The 15,810-nt window shown below is 39.6% G+C and overlaps 1 protein-coding gene across 2 annotated transcripts in view; it reads right to left on the bottom strand.

Annotated features, from left to right (window-relative positions):
- Positions 1-985: 985 nt before the first annotated feature.
- Positions 986-15,810, bottom strand: part of BST1 (bone marrow stromal cell antigen 1) — a 71,000-nt gene continuing 56,175 nt past the window's right edge. For both annotated transcript variants that reach the window (XM_077136445.1, XM_077136444.1), the window contains exons 5-9: positions 13,746-13,822; positions 13,318-13,410; positions 9,880-9,966; positions 9,086-9,145; positions 986-1,518 (exon numbers count right to left, since the gene is read on the bottom strand). In XM_077136445.1, coding sequence (XP_076992560.1) covers positions 1,413-1,518; positions 9,086-9,145; positions 9,880-9,966; positions 13,318-13,410; positions 13,746-13,822 — 423 coding nt within the window. In that variant the 3' untranslated portion in view covers positions 986-1,412. The remainder of the gene's footprint in view (positions 1,519-9,085; positions 9,146-9,879; positions 9,967-13,317; positions 13,411-13,745; positions 13,823-15,810) is intronic.

The raw sequence follows: 15,810 nt of genomic DNA, 5'->3' as shown, positions 1-15,810 counted from the left end.
TAGTTATCTTTTTAAGATAATTTAACACATATGAATGTATGTTGTTTGTGTAACAAACATATATTGCAAATAAGTAAGAGGAAAGAAAATAAACCAAAAAGCAAAGGAATTACCTCTGGATGGTGGTCTTATCTATGATTTCTATTTTGATTTTTGACTTTTTTTTTATTAATTAAAAAAAATTAACTAACACAACATTAGAAATCAATCCATTCTACATATGCAATCAGTAATTCTTAATATCATCACATAGGTGTATGGTCATCATTTCTCAGTACATATGCATCGATTTAGAGAAAGAAATAGCACGACAACAGAAAAAGAAATAAAGTGATAACACAGAGAGAAAACACAAATAAAAATAAAAAGTACAAAAATATATAAGAGAAAAAAAAAAACTATAGCTCAGATGCAGCTTCATTCAGCGTTCCAACATAATTACATTACAGTTAGGCAGTATTGTGCTGACCATTTTTTTTTTTTTTTTTTTTTTTAGAAATCATACCATTCTACATATGCAATCAGTAATTCTTAACATCATCACATAGATGCATGATCATCGTTTCTTAGTACATTTGCATCAGTTTAGAAGAACTAGCAATATAACAGAAAAAGATATAGAATGTTAATATAGAGAAAAAAAAATAAAAGTAATAATAATAAGAACAAAACAAACAAAACAAAACAAAACAAAAACCTATAGCTCGGATGCAGCTTCATTCAGTATTTTAACATGATTACTTTACAATTAGGTATTATTGTGCTGTCCATTTTTGAGTTTTTGTATCTAGTCCTATTGCACAGTATGGTCCCAATGATGTGAATCGACACTCGAGAATAAACTTGGAATATGTCATTGGTAACAGAGTTCAGCAGGAGTTAGAAACAGGGTAAGATTTTTGACTTTTTAATATTTTTCCAATTTTTTTCTAGTGAGCATGCATTAGTTTTATAATCAGAAAAAGAGAAACACACACACATCCTATATGTGTTGACAATTTAATCCAATGCAAAATATTTCCAGAAGCACACCAAATATTTATGTATACATTTATACAGTGGACATATATCTTAAGCTATCAACAAGCATGCCTTGTGCCATTGTATGGGAGATATGAATAAATATAAATGGGAATTATCTAAAAACATCTTATTATATAACAGTCTGTCTCACTGCACTATACCACCAAAAATATGAAAATAAAATTACTTGCTTTAATTCTAATGGCCTAGATTAATCCCTTGCTTCTGAAATCTTGCATATGTATATCATATTTTAAAAAATTGCAGGGTATTTTTTCCCCCAGCAACACGCTCCTTTAGCTAACAAAATCACTTGGTACATACAGAGCAAGAGGATAACTGTGCAGCGCTGGAAACCGTCTGGGGCTGCACAGCTGGATGGATTTTAGTTACATTTGAGCACCTGAAGCCAACACCACCAAGAGAGGAATTATAAGGCTGTCACTTCGTCCTTCATAAAGGGATTGGGCTCCTTTTCGGGTAGGTGCTGCTGCCCTACAAATTAAAGAGGAAATAAGATAAGCTGTCAGTATTTGTGTATGGGGCCTCCTTTTAAATACATACATGCACACTGTGGGGAACTCTGAATAGTAAGGAATGTTATAAAATGAAAAGTACAGATCCCATAGTCTCTCCATTCCCACTTTCCATCTCCCAGGAGCATGATACACACATTCATATATCCTGTTATATAAGCACAAATGGGACGTGCAACTTGCTTTTTCCCTCACACCTAACACTGTATCTTGGCCATATTTCCACACCGGGATATATGGAGCTAATTCATTCTTCCTCTTGGTGCTTAGTATCTTATTGTATAGATGGACCATAAAGTTAGCCGCTTCGCAACTGGTAGACATACCATTGTCAGAGTTTAACCAATGAAGAAAAACCTGCCCTGATATAAAGACATGGAGACAGAGCATAGCAACAGCAAACAGGGTCTGATCACTGGATTTTGAGAAACAGAAATTACGGGGTTGTTTTAAACTGACTAAAAGATAGGCTTAAAAAATTGTCAAGTGGGAGGGCCACAGTGGCTCAGTGGCAGAGTTCTTGCCTGCCATGCCAGAGACCCAGGTTCAATACCCGGTGCCTGCTCGTGTAATTAAAAAAAAAAATTGTCAAGGGTGGTGCGATGGTGGCTCAGTGGTAGAATTCTTGCCTGCCATGCCGGAGACCCGGGTTCAATTCAGGGTGTCAGCCCATGCAAAAAAAAAAAAAAAAAAAAAAAAAAGTGAAAAAAACATAATGCTGGCTTGGAAGTTCATCCCAAGGGGGCTACACTCGTCAGTCCTTAAAGATTCCTGACCCCAAGTGGAATGACTTCCAGCCAGACCTTTCTGCTGAAAGAATCTTTGTCAGCCCACAAATTTGTACCAGGGTTCCTCCTGCTGGACATTTTCTGCAATTGCACTTCTGATTCAGTTACTGTCCCAGGCTTGTCTCTCTCAATATGAACAGACCTCTTGGTTTGATTTTAAATAATTGATACAAGAATGCATTTATTTTTACTTTAAAAATGAAAATAAAACAATCAAACCCAGTAATAAAAAGAATCTCCGTTAAGTCACTCTCCAGTTCCCATTTCCTTCCTGAGAAGTAACCACTCTTAGCATTCCAGACCTATTTCTACCATTTACGTCCATGATTACACACAAATAGAGACATATAGTTGTTTTCCTTTGCTTTACAAGTTTGAGTTCACATTCTATGAACTGGTTTGCCACTTACATTTTAACTTAATAGGCTTTTCATGTCAATGTGAATTTGTGCTCAAGGGTAGCTTTTATGTATAGAAATAAACCACTATTTGCAGTTACTTTGATTTTAAAAATTAATTCTAGCTATTAAATTTATCATTTAAAAAGCCTAATATGCCTTTACAATTTTCTATTCATTTGTGGATTATATTATTCTATTTAAAAACCTAATGAACTCTGACAATAGCTTTTTAAAAAAATATTTTTATTGAGAAATCTTCACACACATACAGTCCATATATGGTATACAATCAATGGCTCACAGTATCATCACATATTTGTGTATTCATCACCATGGCTGACAATAACTTTTAATGGGGTTTAAACTTACTTAAATTTCCTTCAATGTTTTAAACATATTATTTTAGGGTATGTTAAACTTAAGTTTAAAATTACATTTTCTTTTTAAATACTTTAAATTCTTATAAATAAGTGAAACCTTTCCAGATATTCAAGTCTACCAAATTTAATACATTAAATGTATAAAATTTCATCTTAATTTTCTTCAAAATTCCAATACTGGTTACAAACTTAGTACTATTTTCTTATAACTTTCAACCAAAAACTCAAGTCTAAAGTCAGTTTCCTATATATACATTATAAGACATATGTAATATAAAATAGTTACATATACATATATTGGAATCACAGGGCTAATACAACAGCTATTCTTATAAGCTTTATTTCTTTAAAATGTTGCAAATTAAACACTAAAACATATAGATTATTCCTAAACTTACTGCAAACCTACCAATAATATGGGTTAAATTTATGTCACCAACTGTTTATTCCATTCTAAACCTTTGCAGATTGAAAGTCCTCTACCCCACTTTCTATAAGCGAGTGGAGACTGGCATTACTGCCACTGTGGCCTGCAATGGTATTTGGGCCAGAGACTTCAGCCAAGATGAGAGATCAGATATTTCTCCTTGACCCTGACTGATAAGCTGAGTCATTATTTTAATAATTAACAGGTATACCTGTTCTCTCATATCCTCCCCAATGTTGCAGATTATCAATCTGTTGAACTTTTGGCCAATATTATAACCTATAAATATATAAGTTTGCTTTCTATGTGTTTTCTCTTAAATTTTTCATGAGGATTTTCTGTAATGCTAAATGATTATCCTACCATCATTTTAAATGGCAATATTCTATTCCAACCAATTACGTGCACCACCTTTGATGTGACCATTTACTTGCCAATGGATAGTTAAGGCCAGCTCCTAAGGTTTCAGCAACATAAAGAATGCTTTGGTGAACATCTTTGAGTAGATAGTCCACATTTGGATCACTTCCTTAGGATAGGGTACCAGAAATGAATATTTTTATTATTTAGTCAGACTATTAATATTTTTATAATTCTTGGTACACATTGTTATATTGTTTTCCCAAAGCATTTTACCATTGTCCAAGGCCATTTATTGACTTTTAAGGATATCAGTGTCACTGCTGATAGCACTGAATAGCATCTTTAAAATATTTTCTACTATATTTTGTTAAGGTATGTCAAAGCAGTTGAAGTAGAAAATGACAACTTTTTAAAGTTGTATTTCATTATTATTAGAATGATTGAATAATTTCCCATTTGTGGTTCCTCTTTTGTAGGTCAAGCCAACAGGTCTTTCTGAGGAAGGATGAGAGGGAAAGGAAAGAGTCAAGAATGACTCCAAGAGTTTAGGCTCACATGCAGGAAATGTGGGCACTGCCATCAACTGAAAAAGAGAAGACCACAGTAGGTCAAATTTAGGGGGTGTTCTAGCTTGCTAGCTGCCAGAATGCAACACACCAGAGATGGATTGGCTTTTAATAAAAGGGGATTTATTTTGTTGGTTCTTCAGAGGAAAGGCAGCTAACTTTCCACTGAGGTTCTTTCTTATGTGGAAGGCACAGGATGGTCTCTGCTGGTCTTCTCTCCAGGCCCCTGGGTTCCAACAACTTTCCCCAGGGTGACTTCTTTCTGCATCTCCAAAGGCCTGGGCTGAGCTGCAAGTGCTGAAATGAGGAATGCCGAGCTGCTTAGGCTGTGCTACACTGCGTTCTCTCATTTAAGCACCAGCCAATTAAGTCAAACGTCACTCATTGCAGCAGACACGCCTCCTAGCTGACTGCAGATGTAATTGGCAACAGATGAGGTTCACGTACCGTTGGCTTATGTCCGCAGCAACAAGATTAGGTATGCTCACCTGGCCAAGTTGACAACTGAATCTAACTAACACAGGGGCTAAGTTCAGGAGCCCAGTTTTGGACATGCTGAATTTGAAATATCTATTAGCCATCCAAATGAAATAAATGAGTAGACTAGAAATACAAGGGTGGCATGCAGAAGAGAGCCTGGACTAGAGAAATTAATATTGGAGTCACCAGCATATAGATGATATTTCAAGCCATGAGACTGGATTTAAAGCAGATGATCATTTTCCCAGGCTCCTTGCAGTTAATTGCACAAACACCTGGATGCAGCTCTGCCAATCAGGTGTGCCATGCCAGACTTTGAATTGTGAGCAAAGTAGCACGAAGCAGTAGATGCCACATGGGATACCTTCTAGCTGTATTGGTGCCTGAGACATCAGTTTTGAGAGGTTTCAGCAGCAGAGGTTCTAGCAGAAGCATCCAGACGCTAGCATTCAGGTCTAAGTATCACAGGTGCAAGCACCACAGAGACAAGCATTCGGGTGCAAGTATCATAGATGCAAGCCTCACAGGTGCAAGCTTCATAGGTGGAAGCCTCACAGGAGCAAGATTCACACATGCAAGCCTCACAGGTGTAAGACTCACAGGTGCAAGCTTCACACATGCAAGCATCACACATGCAAGCACACCAGGTACACGTATCACAGGGCAAGCATCCAGGTACAAGCATCACAGATACTGCTTCACAGGTACTCTCAAGGATGTCTGTACCCAGAGGGGCTGTGGGGGCATCTCCCCAGAGCAGTTCTGGGTGGGACTTTGGCATAGACTTTAGTCCAACTTCTCTGGTTCTCCCAGAAGATTCTGTGAACAACCTATACACACCCCCTTTGTACTGACCTACCAGGAGCTAGTGACTGATGCTTGCAGTTAAGAACTTTGATGTGCTCCCTATTTGCACCTCATGAACTGGAACCCTGCATTCAGCCCCAGGCTGTGTGGAGTCTCAATCTGTCTAAAATGGAGGATGGGCAATTTTAAAAACAATCTTTTATTTAATCCTCACAACAAATCTGTGAGGTGTTTATCATTGTTCTCAGTTTTGTAGATGAGAAAACTGCCATATCCACATCAGCTGACTCCAACTGCAGTGCTTTTAGTAGTGCCCAAGGGAGCTGTGTCCACAGGCGTGCAGGTGGAAAAGCACAGGGCATCTTTGGGAAGAGGATCTACGCTAGCCTGAAATGAAAGCTCACAGGGAGGTGTTGTGGGGGGTGCACCAGAATCGAAGTCTGGACTTAGTCATGGGAACCACTGAACACATTTGAGCAGCAGGAGTCAGAGTGGATTGGATTTCCAGGGAAGAAAAGGTAAGACCTAGATCCATCAATAATTTCCCATCTCCTATGAGAGGACTCAAAATATGCTGGCCAAATTCACCAGGGAATGACAAGAGACTGGAGTGATGCAACTACAAGCCAAGGAGAGCCAGCCTCTGCTAAAGACTGCCGGCGACCATCAGAAGCTATGAGGCAAGGAAGGATTCTTCTCTAGAGGCACCAGAGAGAGCACGCCCTTCCTACACCTTGATTTCAGACTTCTGACTTCCCAAATGGTGACAGAGTAAATTTCTGCTGTTTTAAGCCTGAACATTGTGGTACTTTGTTAACAGCAGTCCTAGAAAACTAATGCAGATTTGGGAACAGGGTGGGAGACCTATGCCCAGCAGAGTGTGGGCAGTAGTTTGTATCCATGACCTGCCCTAGGACATTGGCTCCAAGTGAACATGCTGGTGATGGTGAATCTGTTGTCTCAATTTCCAGTCAGAAGAGCATAACGGTTGTCAGCCTGAGTTCTGAAAACTCTCAGACTCGTTACTGATCTTAGTTCTGCCCTCCCTAGCCGGGTAGTCTTGGGCCAGCCATTCATTAATTTCTTAAGAGTTTCTTCATCTCCAAAATGAGGCTAATAGAACTTACCTGTACTGGTCACATCCAAGTTTGGGTGCTGTAAAAATGACCCTAAATCAAAGTGGCACACACAAGACAGATACTTGTTCCTCTCTCAGTAACGGTGTGGGGCTGTGACAGAGGGTCCATGGTATGGGACACAGCCTCCCTCTGTTGTGTGGCTCTGCCAGGCCCAGGCGAAGATGGCTCACCAGCACATCTTCTATGTACAGACACGGCCAGGAGGGAAACAGAAAGGGAACGCATGTCCCTTCCTTTCACGAGCTTAACTCAGAAGCTGCCAGCATCATTTGGCCACAGCTGCAAGGGAGGCTAGGAAGTGCAATCTTCATTCCTGGTAGTCTGAGCCCAGCCAAGACTCAAGGGTTCTATTACTAAATGTAGAAAGGAAGAAAACCTATGCAGGGATGATTAGCAATCTCTATCTCTCTACTTATGATATGGGTTCAAGAATGAAGAAGACCCCTATATGATGTACACAGCAAAGTGCCTGACACCCCAGCACTGAGTCAGTCTTCCCTTGTAGATGGAAGAATGGAGCCTACAGGCTTGAATGGAGCACCTACTACATGCAAGTGCTACAAAAAACACAAAGAGAAAGTGGACGCACTCTCCAAATCAAGTAAGGCAGAGAGGTGGTGCAGAATGAACTGCGCAGAAAGAGTTAAGCACTGTAATCAATTATGTATGAAGTTCTTGGGAGCACAGAGGAGGAGTTATTAAATCCACCTGGGGGGATCAGGAAAGCTTTATGGAGGAAGGGTCATGGGGGGGCTGGGTCCTCAAAAAGAGTATGGTTATAGCAGGTAGGAAAGGTAGGTAAGAGACTTCAGGTGGCGGCACTAGAAATTTCCCTGTCAACACAAATCAAAACAAAAACAAAGCCTTGGATTCATAAGGTTTATCCATAAAAGTGACTAAGATTAGATATAGATATAGGTACAGGTGCAGATGCAGAAACGGATGCACATACGGACACCCTTTGTGGCAGGGTTCACTGGTGCATCCTTTTTGAAACATCAGAATTTGGCAGAGACTATTAATATTTAAAATACCCACTTCCTGGACCTACTAACTCTGTTTCTGGTCATCTACCTACACAAATACTTGAACGAGAATTCAGGATACATAAACAAGGATTACATTTTAGCATTGTTTATAATAACAAAACAACCAAAACTACCTCTACTGGGGGCTGAATTCTATCTCCACAAAAGCTGAATCATGTTCTGCTCCCAACCCCTGATCCTGTGTCTGTGAACCCATTTATAAATAGGACCTTTGAACATGTTATTAAAGTGTGTCCAAACTGAATGTGAGAGGGCCTTAATCCTATACAGCTGAAGTCCCCATAAGCAAAAGAAGGTGGATACAGAAAGAGAAGCCACAGGGAGCAGCCAGAAGCTGTATGTACAGAGGTTCCTCAAAGTGTTAAATAAGAATTACCATGGGACCCAGCAATTACACTCCTAGTTATATATCCAAAGAAATGAAAAAGAGGGACTTAAATAGATACTTGTATACCAATGTTCATAGCAGCATTATTCACAACAGCCAAAAGGCAGAAACAACCCAAGAGTCCATCAATAGATGAAGGAATAAACAAAATGTGCCACATTTGGAATATTTTTAAGCCCTAAGAGGGAACAAAGTTCTGAACCTTGCTGCCACATGGATGAACCTTGAAAACATTATACTGAATGAAGTAAGCAAGGCACATAAGGATAAATATTATATGGTTTCACCTATATGAAATATCCAGTAATATGAACTTCATAGTCAGAAAGTAGATCAGAGGTTATGAGGGAATCAGGAAGAGGGAGGATGAAGGAGTTTTTGCAGTACAGAGTATATATAAATTTTTAAGTAAATTAATATTTAAAAATAAAATTAATTTTAATTTTAAAAGCTCCTCCTGCTGTCCCACTCCTCTAATTTCTACTACAGCAAGTTCAGCTGGAGCAGAGAATGGCATCAGAGCAGCAAAGGACACAGCAAGTACTCAGCTCAGTTCAGCAAATGTTTTCAAATTCACAGGAACCCAGTAGCTCAGAGACACTGAAGAAAGCACAATGCAGAATTATAAACCTTACTCTGCAGCTGGCATTTTAGGGTGTCCTTCACCAGTGATCTGTAAAGGCTAAAAACTGGTTATCCTGGGAAAGAAAGGAGATTTGGCCTAAGCCATTTACTTACGAATACAAGGCACAGTCAGGATGGGTACTGTGGTCCACACACTGGAGGAGCTTCACTGGTCTACAGAAAGAAAACAAGGAATATTTAAGGGATTATTTAAATAACTTTCATTCATCAAACCATTATGATGTGCCTGCAAGGTACTGGAGACATAAAATCTCTGCCCCTGAAGAACACACAAGTTATTTCTTTAAAAAAGTATTAGCCAGTATTTTATGGAGCATTTACTGTGTACCAAGCAGTTCTGCAGACTTAGAGGCTAAAGCAGAGAGAAGCAGAGGAATTCTCTTAGTTGAGGGGAGGGCACAGGACTGTCGAAGGGTTTGAGGCAAGTTTATCTAGATTTTCAAGAGTCAGGCAAGCCCTCAGGGATATCTGATTATGAGCTTCTAAGTGCCTGGTCCATAAAAGGTGCTCCAGAAGTGGCAGCTACTACCACTTTCCTATGGATCTACGTTTAAGAGTCATCAGTCTGTAAGGAGGATCTCAAACAAACCTCCAGCTAGAGTGTGAAGCACCTATCACAGGCAAAGACCCCACAGTCAGTGCAGGAACTAAATCACAGTCTGTTCTCAGGGCACTCACCACACAGCAAGGGAAGGGGAAAACTGCTGTGTGTGGCATTCATTGTAGTTAAAGTGACACTGGGTGGGGTCCAGACAGAACCCTGGCCAGAAGCACTCCCACCCCCACCCAGAGAGCACCCAGAAGATGCGGTCCTGTGGCCTGTAGAGCCCATAAAACCCTTTCAACACCCCTCTGGATATACACATTGATTATAATGTGCCACTTACTGGTAGTCATTAATACAGCTGTATTGGAAACCTATTTTCTCCAGTCTCTCTTCCAGTATCTTCACGCTGCCTTCTCCACAGGATTCCCTTTAAAACATGTAGATGTAGAGGTGAAAAGGAGGTCAAAGGGGAAGTTCTTTCTATTTCTGAGTTAATTAAAATTTATTTGATCATGCTGTCTCGGGCTATTCAGGGCTGCTTTCGCTAAACCTGCAGTGGCCCAGGAAAGCACTGGCTTCAGGAGGACACGCTGATGTCCCAACATGGGGTTGAAGTCATGGAAACCACACGCTGACAACAGCTTAGGTTACCCACCTGCTCCTGAACCCTGGAACCCACCTGCTCAGGACCCCTGGGACCCACCCGCTCAGGACCCCTGGGACCCACTTGCTTAGGATCCCTGGGACCCACTCGCTCGGGACCCCTGGGACCCACCCACTCAGGACCCCTGGGATGTAGCCACTCAGGATCCCTGGGACCCACCTGTTCCTGACCCCTGGGACCCACCTGTTCCTGATCCCTGGGACCCACCCACTCCCGGCCCCTGGGACCCATCTGCTCCTGACCCCTGGGACCGACCTGCTCCCAACCCTTGGGACACAGCACTAGGTGCTGACTTCTTATAAACAAATACACTTCTTACCTTGTTGTATTAACTTTAAGCATAAATAACAACAAAAACATACAAATAAAAAAATTAGAAAATGCAGAGAGGCAAAAGAAAAACAACACTAACATTTTGGTATGTATCTATATCCTTTTAGGCTTTTGTTTCTTATATATTTACTCATTTGAAATTAAAAAAAATAACATCTGAATAATTCAATGGTGTTCACTGTTATTTGCATTCTGCTTTTGCCCACATCTGTAAGTATATACCTCTCTACCATTATTTTTGGTTCCCACCTGGTCTCTCTTACATAAACACCATAACTCACATAGCCAGTTCTCTTTTTTGAAGACTTGAGCTGATTCCTACAGTTCAATGCATGTTGAAAATTCACTTCTGTACACATTCTTAATTATCTGTTTCCTTAGCATAAATTCATGAAAAGTCAAACTTCTGGGACAAAGGGTTTGAATCCATATTAAGGCTCTCCATATGCCCTGCCAAATTCCACCCCCACCTCCCAGCCCATACTCTCCACACTATACTCTCATCAACAGCGAATCCTACCTTCATGATGTACACAATTTAACAGGGAGACTTTATAAAGGTAAACAGAGGTAAAAACAACAAATGTAGCTAGTAGGCATGGGAGTTTATGTGGACTGGGAAGGTAAACGCCTCCCCAGTGTATAAAATAACAGAAGGTGTATACAGGGAGGAAATGGGCATAGGCCATTAGAGGGAGTTTTCACAGGGGACGTGGAACTCCAAGCATTACAGGAATGAAGAGCGCAGGATGCATGACATCATGTTTTAGAACCTTGCCAAAATCAGCAATTGTGCCCTTCTTACAACTTAGAAATCTTTTTTAGTAAACAATGACATGGTGGTTGAGGACACTGGACACAGAGATAAGCAATGGGTTATTTCACTGTTTCTTTGACTAGAAGCAGTCTAAGCAGTGCTAGAGTTGATCAGCTGTTCACCAGGTTGTGTTTAGCTTCCCACCAATGAGATTTTTCCCCTTAAAGTCTAAGCAGTTCAGGAACTCCACTTTCTTGGGTAGGTGCTTGTACAAATAAATGTACAACCAGGAGACAAGTGCTCTTACCCCACATCTCCTGCAGCAGAAATGATGAACTGAGATGACATTCGCTGCAATTTCCTTATCTCATTAAAATAGGTTTGAAGGACAAACTTTCTCTAATAGATACATTAAAACCAGCAAGCATAATTTCTAGACTAAGGGCAACTTCTCACTGAAATAAGGTAAATGACACAGTTTTTCATGCTATAATAAGTATAATTTGTCCTCTGCGAAAGGCAATGCAGGTCTTGCTATAACTTATGTAATAAGTAGTTGCAAATTTAATCTATTGCCCAAGAAATAGGAAAAAATATCACTCATTCTATGGTGAACCTTAGAGGGTTCTGGGGACTTAAAAAGGGGAATTTGCCAAAGTTCTATAGGATCACACCTTCAATAGCACATCCACTCCGCGGGGTCGGCAATACCTTCTTCCATGTAGAATCACTGCCCTGAAGGCCCAAGACTGAGGTTGTCTCTAAAGGTCTCACATGGCTTCCCCAGAAGGGGCCTCCTTGGCTTTTCTCCTAACCAAGTGAGTTTAAGGCTCGTTATCTTGAATTTGTGCCAGGAGTGTCCTTCACTGCTGAGTTCAAGCTTGCATTTATATGAACTGCTATAGTTTGAAATGTGTCCCCCGCCACCCCACCCCACTGCCACCCCCCAAAATAGATATGTTCAAGTGTTGAAGTCCTAGACTCAATACCTCTGAAAGTGACCTTATTTGGAAATAGGGTTGTTGCAGATGTAATTGGTTAAGATGAAGTCATATTGCAGTAGGGTGGGCTCTTAATCCAGAATGACTATGTCCTTCTTAAAAAAGGAGAAGCAACACACAGGGGAGAAAGCCACGTGAAGATGGGGACAGGGAGAGTGATGCGTTGACAAGCCAAGGGACACTGAGGATTGAGAGAGATCATCGGACTCAAGAAGTGGTGAGGAAGGATTCTCCCCTAAAGTTTTCAAAGAGAATATATCCCTGCTAGCACTTTGCTTTTGGACGTCCAACCTCCAGAATCATAAGACAATACATTTCTATTTTATACCATCAAGTTTGTGGTAAGTTGTTATACAGATCTTAGAAATTAATACATAAGCTCAAATTATTTCCCAGAAAATAGAGGTCTTAAAGTGTGTCCTTGGCCAGTTACATGAGACCCAGATGTGGAGCTGGTTGCCGTTTGACAATAATGTCTTCATCAGATAGCCCCCGGCTGATCCTGGGCTGAGGGCCCTGTGAAGGCCTTTGGTTTCAAATAACCAGAAGGAAATACTGGTCCTGATCCACACAAATGCTTGAGGAACTCACCTAACCAAAGCTGCCCAGCTCACTCAGAAAGGAACATGACTTTCCCTGGTTGATAAAAGTATTTTGGGTAAAGGAGAAGGCTTTCTCTCTGGGCTCAAACTGGCTAGTAGAATCCTTCCTTGCCACTTCTCTCTCAGTCCTCCGTGTTCCTTGGCTTGTCAATGCATCACTCCAATCTCTGTCCCCGTCTTCACATGGCCTTCTCCCCTGTGTGTCTCTGTCTGTGTGCCTCTTCTCTTTTAAGGATACAGTCATACTGGATTGAGGGCCCACCCTACTGCAGCATGACCTTACCCTAACTAATAACAAATGCAACAGGAGAAAGTCAAGCCTGTTTCTTTTTCTACCCACAACATTAGAAACAGTGAAGGCTGAAATTACCCCCTAAAAAGCATGTGTGCACAATTACTCATCCATAGCAGTGTAACTTACACAATGGGTTTCCCGATATCATGCATAACCCAGATCTCAATTCGTGTGACTTTATCCTTCTGTAGGTATGGAATTTCATAATCTGCAAAAAACCTGAGAAACAGGGAAGGCATTTCTTGAAGTCCTAAAGCAATAAGACATTTTTCCCATTCCTGCTGCTAATTGGCTTACATGTTATTTTTAAGCTTTTATATTTTTAAGCTGTTATTTTCAAGTTACTTATTTCACTCATGCATTCATCAGCTGTTAATAGTAGAACTGTATAGATATGGCTCTGATCCTTGAGACTCATTCAATTGTTTTGCTTTACCTGAATTTACAAAAGCAAGTACTGGGCTGGAGGTCAGGATGATGCTCTTTAGCCACCCACTCAAAACAACTAAATAAACATTTTGGTACTTTCTGTTTGTCGGTGCTGGTATTCTTACCCTTTGACAGGATAGGCTCCCGTTGGATCTGAACCATTCAGCATGACTTGAATCACCCCAGAACTGTCCGCGGAATACTGCAAGGAGAAATATGTATTGTGAGCAATTTAAGAGATGCCATTTTTTTTTTTTACCTCTGTTGCCCATTTTTTAAAATGCTTTTTATTGTATAATATAACATATATACAAAGCAAAGAAAGAAAAAAGAAATAATTTTCAAAGCACACTCCAACAATTAGCTACAAAATAGATCCCAGAGTTTGTCATGGACTACCATTCCATCATCTCAGATTTTTTCTTATAGCTTCTCCAAAACACTGGAGGCTAGAAGGAATATTAATATAGTGATTCAGCAGTCATACTCATTTGTTAAATTCCACTTTTTCTGTTATACCTCCTCCTTCTCCTTTTTTTTTTTTTAATTTTTTTTTTTATTAATCAAAAAAAGAATTAACAAAACAATTAGAAATCATTCCAATCTACATGTACAATCAGTAATTCTTAATAACATCACATAGTTGCATATTCATCATTTCTTAGTACATTTGCATCGATTTAGAAAAAGTAATAAAAAGACAACAGAATAAGAATTAAAACAATAATAGAAAGAAAAAAAAACAAAAAAAACAAAAACAAAAAACCTATACCTCACATGCAGCTTCATTCAGTGTTTTAACATAATTGCATTACAATTGGGTAGTATTGTGCTGTCCATTTCTGAGTTTTTATATCCAGTCCCGTTGTACAGTCTGTATCCCTTCATCTCCAATTATCCCTTCTCTTTTTTTTTTTTTTTAATTAACGGAAAAAAAGAAATTAACCCAACATTTAGAGATCATACCATTCTACACATGCAATCATTAATTCTTAACATCATCACATAGATGCATGATCATCATTTCTTAGTACATTTGCATTGGTTTAGAAGAACTAGCAACATAACCGAAAAAGATATAGAATGTTAATATAGAGACAAAAATAAAAGTAATAATAGTAAAATCAAAACAAAACAAAACAAAACAAAACAAAAACCTATAGCTCAGATGCAGCTTCATTCAGTGTTTTAACCAGATTACTTTACAATTAGGTATTATTGTGCTGTCCATTTTTGAGTTTTTGTATCTAGTCCTGTTGCACAGTCTGTATCCCTTCAGCTTCAATTACCCATTGTTTTACCCTGTTTCTAACTCCTGCTGAACTCTGTTACCAATGACATATTTCAAGTTTATTCTCGAATGTCCGTTCACATCAGTGGGACCATACAGTATTTGTCCTTTAGTTTTTGGCTGGATTCACTCAGCATAATATTCTCTAGGTCCATCCATGTTATTACATGGTTCATAAGTTTATCTTGTCTTAAAGCTGCATAATATTCCATCGTATGTATATACCACAGTTTGTTTAGCCACTCTTCTGTTGATGGAGATTTTGGCTGTTTCCATCTCTTTGCAATTGTAAATAATGCTGCTATAAACATTGGTGTGCAAATGTCCGTTTGTGTCTTTGCCCTTAAGTCCTTTGAGTAGATACCTAGCAATGGTATTGCTGGGTCGTATGGCAATTCTATATTCAGCTTTTTGAGGAACCGCCAAACTGCCTTCCACAGTGGTTGCACCCTTTGACATTCCCACCAACAGTGGATAAGTGTGCCTCTTTCTCCGCATCCTCTCCAGCACTTGTCATTTTCTGTTTTGTTGATAATGGCCATTCTGGTGGGTGTGAGATGATATCTCATTGTGGTTTTGATTTGCATTTCTCTAATGGCCAGGGACATTGAGCATCTCTTCATGTGCCTCTTGGCCATCCGTATTTCCTCTTCTGAGAGTTGTCTGTTCAAGTCTTTTTCCCATTTTGTAATTGGGTTGGCTGTCTTTTTGTTGTTGAGATGAACAATCTCTTTATAAATTCTGGATACTAGACCTTTATCTGATATATCATTTCCAAATATTGTCTCCCATTGTGAAGGCTGTCTTTCTACTTTCTTGATGAAGTTCTTTGATGCACAAAAGTGTTTAATTTTGAGGAGTTCCCATTTATTTATTTCCTTCTTCAGTGCTCTTGCTTT

The sequence above is a fragment of the Tamandua tetradactyla genome, chromosome 19 (assembly GCF_023851605.1).
Source record: "Tamandua tetradactyla isolate mTamTet1 chromosome 19, mTamTet1.pri, whole genome shotgun sequence".
NCBI lineage: Eukaryota > Metazoa > Chordata > Mammalia > Pilosa > Myrmecophagidae > Tamandua > Tamandua tetradactyla.
This window is presented reverse-complemented; position numbering and strand designations above follow the sequence as displayed.